At 44.0% G+C, this 6,183-nt stretch overlaps 1 protein-coding gene across 2 annotated transcripts in view; it reads left to right on the top strand.

The window, feature by feature from the left end:
• Pbx3 (PBX homeobox 3) overlaps positions 1-6,152 on the top strand; it is a 197,609-nt gene extending 191,457 nt beyond the window's left edge. The window contains exons 6-9 of one of the 2 annotated variants that reach the window (XM_031369926.1): positions 631-796; positions 2,117-2,229; positions 3,023-3,112; positions 5,998-6,152. In XM_031369926.1, the coding sequence (XP_031225786.1) occupies positions 631-796; positions 2,117-2,229; positions 3,023-3,112; positions 5,998-6,090 (462 nt within the window). In that variant the 3' untranslated portion in view covers positions 6,091-6,152. The remainder of the gene's footprint in view (positions 1-630; positions 797-2,116; positions 2,230-3,022; positions 3,113-5,997) is intronic. The other variant, XM_031369927.1, reaches the window with a different exon arrangement.
• The last annotated feature ends 31 nt before the right edge of the window (positions 6,153-6,183 follow it).

Raw genomic sequence — 6,183 nt, 5'->3', positions numbered from 1 at the left:
TACTCTACCTCATGGAATCAGCCATTCTTCTGTATTTGCTTTGACCTTACTGAGATGGCTTGAATTTTCAGGTTGAGGCTTCCCACACAGTCACTGGCAGAGCCTGAACAGCCATCTTGGCAGACGTGCAGTGTCTTCCAAGGCTGGAGACAAAGGGATTTTTCATCCATTATTAATTGATGTCCCTCTTCAGCAGACCAAACATGATTCTACTATATAGCTGCCAAAATTGTTTCAGGTCCACAAAAGAACAATAAGTCATTCTTTTCGAGTGTGCTTCTTAGTACCTAATTTAACAAATGTTTCCAGTAGCTTTTCAGCTTCTTTTAGTAGTCTGATTGCTATGTTTGATGCATATACAACAATTGGGTATTTTTATGAGCAGGACTCCCAGCCATTTTAGTGTTCCCATGGCCAATTCCAGGAAACATTGTTCTTCCATTAGAGTTCAAAAGACTATGCCAAAGTGGAAAGTGAACTCCTAAAGTCATTTTATACTACCTATGTGGTGTGAAGTGGCAGGTAGGGCACTGTATCAACCAGAGGCTTCTCATTATCCCATAGTAAGGATTGGAAATTTGGCTTTTTCTACTTCTCTATCCTTCCTATTTCATGTTCTATACTTGATAGGTATCCAACTGGTTTGGCAACAAACGAATCAGGTACAAGAAGAACATTGGCAAATTTCAAGAGGAGGCCAATCTCTATGCTGCAAAAACAGCCGTGACAGCCGCACATGCAGTGGCCGCAGCTGTGCAGAACAACCAGACCAACTCACCCACCACGCCAAACTCTGGTGAGTATGGCATGCTCACTCCCTACTCAGCCAGACAGGCATCTGCCACAGCCTCCCACCCCACAGACTCTGAAGCTTCAGTCTCACTGGGTGCACAGTGGTGCTTTCAGGGGAGATTCGCTTGCAGGCTTGTTCTGGAGATGGGTAAATAAGGCCACAGCCTGTGCTAGTAAACTCACTGTTCACAGTGAATGCCACTTACTCCTGTAGATTCTAGAGCCTTTATACTCAGTCATGGCCTTTAATTCAGCAGATAGGCAAAGCTCTATCATATACTGTGCTGCCTGTCACCTTAGTGTCATTGGCGGTCTGGCAGAATGAAGAAGCAGGTATGTACTGGTTGCTGGGAAGCTGACTACTCGGCTGAGATGTTGCTGTGCTTCTTGTGCTCTTGGCTTCAGGCTCGAGGTGCAGTTTATGTCTGTGCCATGTGGCTTGCTGGACTTATATATAAGGAGATGGGGTTTTTTTTGTTTTTGTTTTTGTTTTTTGTGGTAGTGGGGATTGAACTCAGGGCTTTGCATAAGCAAAGCTTAGTCCTTTGCCACTGATCTATATAACTAGCCATTATTTTATTTTAAGATAGTCTTATTAAGTTGTCCAAAAAAAGCCTGGAACTCACTTTATAGCTCTGCCTGGCCTCAGACTTGTGATTCCTCTGCCTCAGGGACTGCATGTGCGTGCCATCATAGCTGGCTATAAATGCCCTACTTTTGACTCCTTATACAGAACATTCTATTTAAATGTTATATGGCATTCATGATGGAGTTTGAAGAAATGTCTTTAAATTACAGGGAACTTGGCTGGCAGCGAAAGGGTGCAGCTAGGCCAGTAGAAGAGTTGGAGAGTCTTGGAGACTTTCTAGGGAGATTTAAATAAATACATATATTTAAAGGTCCAGGGAAGGCTATCTGTTTTATTATATCCCCATCGTTTCTAATGGGAAAGGGAGAGTTGTAGCTAGGAGAGAGTGTCAGGAAATGTGTCTTCTCCAGGTAATTCTCCACCATGACAACAACATTGAAGAGCTCCTTTGACTAAGTCTGGAGAGAAATGGAAACAAGGAGAAGGAAGGCTGGGGCCAGCTCCTGAGTGCTTTCTGTCTATTTTGATTTGTCTTTGGCTTTTCATTTGGGTTCGCCCTCTATAATGTTCTTCCTGTGTGTAGTGTGAGTAGCAGGACCTTCTAGAGCTAGAGTTAATGTCTGTCCTTCTAAAGCTGAAAATGCCTCCTCTCCCTTCTGCCTCTCTTCCTCTAGGTCATTGGGGATTGTGTGTGTAGCTCTCTGTTATTCAGCTACTTAACTCTTTCCTTTCCAGGTTCTTCTGGTTCTTTTAACCTCCCAAATTCTGGGGACATGTTCATGAACATGCAGAGTCTGAATGGGGATTCTTACCAAGGGTCCCAAGTCGGAGCCAATGTGCAGTCACAGGTAGGAGAAATGCCCTAGCTGGGGCCTTTCTGGCAGGGTAGGGTTTGGGCTCAAAACTCCCCACTTTGACCCATGGAAGTGGTCTGCACATCTATGCAGAACCTGTGCTAGGTGCATCCAAACGGGACACATTTGCCCACCTCTTAATTCAATGAGAAGTTAAGTGGACAATGCCTTTGATGATTCAAAGCTGACGAACTTTGTGAATGCATTCGGCTCTGGCTTGAGCTCATGGAGATGGGGGAGGGAGACCTTTGTTATGACAGAACAGAAGATTGTGTGTGCCTGAGAGGGAAGGGGTGGAAAAAAAGGAAGAGGGAATGAATGAACAAAAGAACATGCTATTCTTTTATTCCTGCATTTTTGCAAGTCAGGAAACTAAAACCTGAGTTCTTAAAGTAGATTCCAGGTTCAACCCCTTCCTTGTGCCTTTAACTGAGAGCAAGTACTCTTACTCTTAGGCATTGGTGGTAGGGACAAAGTGGGGTGTGGATTCAGCATTCATTATCTGTGAGTAGGGTTTCACCCACAGCCACACACACTTGGTTGCTGTAGATGGAAAGTCTGCATTACCATGAAGATGCTATTGTTTGGCTGGTGTGAAAAACAAAGATGTGTGAGTTTAAATATGCAAGGAATCTTTGAAATCCCTCCAGTCACATCTGATTGATAAATTTGTCTTTCACTGAAGATGCTCCACCCTTGTGGCACACATAACTCAAGTTGTTCCCTTTTGTAAGTGATGATGTTTTAATAGATGGAGGTGATGAATTCTGTTTCGTCTCACTTCTAGGTGGATACCCTCCGTCATGTTATCAATCAGACGGGAGGCTACAGTGATGGCCTTGGAGCAAACTCACTGTACAGTCCACATAACTTAAACGTGAGTACCCTGGGGAGTGAGCTGTGGGAGCTGTGTCAGTGAAACGGTGACTAATGAACAAGTTAATAGTCACTGGACTTGGCTTCACGTCTTCTTAGCAGTTGGGGGTGGCAGCATCTTTGCTCCAGTTTCATTTTATGGCCAGCAGTGCTTCCTGTTACCTAGCTGCCCTTTGAAGCCCTCACAGAAGCCCAAAGGGGCTGGTGTCCTATCATCAGTGGGGACTTAAGTACCAGCCCATTAAGACTCCATTTCATAGCAGCTGTGCAGTGTGGGAAACAGGTCATTTATCTTAGAATCAAGCAGCAGGAAAATTCCCCAGCTCAGAGCAGGTGAAGGTGATAACCTTGGAGGCCCAGCACATTGGCAACCATGCTAAACAAAGAACCCCATTCTAGACTGCTGGCCTGGGATGCAGAACGGAACCCCTGAGCTTAATGGTCTCTCTGCTTTACTGATGGAGAAACCTTTGTTACTGATTCACAAAACTTTCCCTTGCTTCCTCCCCTGACATGGATGGGAAATAGCAAACACACAGCTCCGCAAGGTGTGAGGAATGCCCTGTTCTGGGACACATGGCAGTAGACTGGAGGAGAATGGAGAAAGTCTCCCTTTTTAGGGCCTTCGTTTGCTATAAGAGAGTAAATATTAATGACTTAAAAAGTGATTGAAGATGTTCAATTGTAAAGGAAAAAAAAGGACCATTAAATACTCAAATCTTTTACATTTGAAATGTCAAATCTTTCTTTTTGGGTTTATAAATAACTCATAATAACCCACAACAAGCCATATAAAAAGCCTTTTAGTTGCATTTCTCCTTTTTCATTTAAGTGTTTTGAAATGCTTCAGAGAATGTGCGATATCCTTATCAACATGATAAAATATGAAGCCGTGATTGCCTGCAGCATTTTACAGACATGAATTCCATCTTCACTGATGAGGCTTGATAAGACGATGTTGTATAATACAGTGCATAATCTCAAACCACCAGAGTAAGGATTAATTTATTTTGGGAAAAAAAAAAGTGCTCGTTGACAACCTCTCCTGCAGCTGCCATGCAGGGAAGAAATATTGTACATTTGTTGTTTATAAATTTGGATAAAAGAGGAATGATGTTTACTTCAGATGGGATATCTTTAGACTTGGATCTGTATAAGAGTTCTTCTTTCCTAAGGAGATTTTCATACGTGAGGGAAACAAACAGCTTATCATTAGATAGGGGAGGGTATGTCTTAGAGACAGAACACACATGGGCTTGTCACCACCCACCTGGCATGACTGAAGCTTTCAAAAACAGTGCCATGACTTATTATTTAATCCTATTTCTCCTCTTCTAGCCTGAATTTGATATCTCAAGCTGCAAATTCTTTTTTCCATTTAGACTACCAGCTCTGTACGTTTCCTACCCACCCCTCTCTCTAGCCCCCACCTTTGGTCATAGAGTAGTGGTTCTGAACCTGTGGGACTCAACCCCTTTGTAAGTTGAACAACCTTTTCACAGAGATCATCTAAGACCACCAGAAAACACAGATGTTTACATTATGATTCACAACAGTAGCAAAATTACAGTTATGAAGTAGCAATGAAAATCATTTTATGGTTGAGGGTCACCATGACATGAAGAACTATGTTGAAGCATCACTGCATTAGAAAGGCTAAAAATCACTATCCTAGAGAGATTGAAGGGCTTTATAGAACTATGCAGCTAATCAGAAGACAAGTAGTTCTTTAAGAACAGTATGGGCTTGGAATGTGGCTCTGTGACAGAGAGCTTGCCAAACAAGCTCAAGGCTCTGGGTTCCAGACCCAGTTCCAGTAAGCAACAACAATCACACATAGAACTGTTGTTGGGGAAGAAATTGTCGCCTGCAAACAGATCTTCTATATGTCCAGTAGACCTTCAGGTGGACTCTGGAGAAATTACAGATGGACAGAAGGGAGGCAGAGAACCGAGGGGTCTTGTGTGGGTGTGGGGTGTGAGGTGTGAGACTAGGCATTATTGAAGCCAAGGCTGCCTGGAGCTGCAGGGACTGGGTGTCAGGCAGCTCACCTTTGCCTTCTCTCCAAAAAGGCCTGCCCTGTCAGTTCTGCTCAGTGTTCCCCAACTCACAAGCCCAGCACCTTCCACTTCTTGACTGACATAAAAATACGTAGCGACAAGCTGTCTGACACAGCAGAAATCTGATCAGACATTGATTTCGGCAATTGCCTCTATAGGATGAGACATGAGGCAAATTTGTTTTTGAGTGCTGTTAGTGCTGGTGCAGGTCCCAGGCAGGAAGGGCCAGTTGCAGGTGCCAGCAGCTGCACCATCCCAACTAGAGGCTCCATTTGCAGATAATTGGAATCCCGATTTGAATAACATGTAACCCTCTATGGTTCATACATTTTCATTCTGGAGGGATTCCTGTTTGGAGGAAAATTATGGCCTTCATTTTCCAGGGTTACACTAGCTGGCTGTCATGTGTATATGGGAGCAGCTTTTCTGGGAACAGGGATAAATCTGGCTCAAGTGTCTGCTTCCTGCAGCTCAAGGTTGCACTAAGGCATCTTGTTGAGCCTTTCCACTGTACCTTCTGAGAGGTTGCTTTTGAATGGTGATTTTTACCAGCAGATCAGAGGCCAAGCTCCATGCCAGCCTGGAACTAGCCGAAGTCATCTTCACCAAGCTGATTTATCATTCAGTCTTTACTTGATAGGATGGATTTGTTTCACATGCATTTAATCCCACTTTAACACATGCTTCCAACTCCTGCCAAAGTGGGTTCAGAAAATACATCTTGTTAATGCGTCTTTGCGCTCCTGTTGTCATTCTGGGTGTTCTAAATTGGGGAGTGGAATTAATATGTAGATATGTACCCACTGAACTGTGCCTCTCCTTTCAGGCTAATGGAGGCTGGCAGGATGCAACAACTCCATCTTCTGTGACTTCTCCTACGGAAGGCCCGGGCAGTGTGCACTCGGATACCTCTAACTAATCCCCGGCGCTTTCCCAGCTGACATGCCTTGATAAGCGCATTCGGAGCAATAGGAGGAGAAGGAAAGCGTTTTGTAACCCACCACCTACAGCT

Source organism: Mastomys coucha, unplaced genomic scaffold (genome assembly GCF_008632895.1).
Source record: "Mastomys coucha isolate ucsf_1 unplaced genomic scaffold, UCSF_Mcou_1 pScaffold15, whole genome shotgun sequence".
Lineage (NCBI taxonomy): Eukaryota > Metazoa > Chordata > Mammalia > Rodentia > Muridae > Mastomys > Mastomys coucha.
This window is presented reverse-complemented; position numbering and strand designations above follow the sequence as displayed.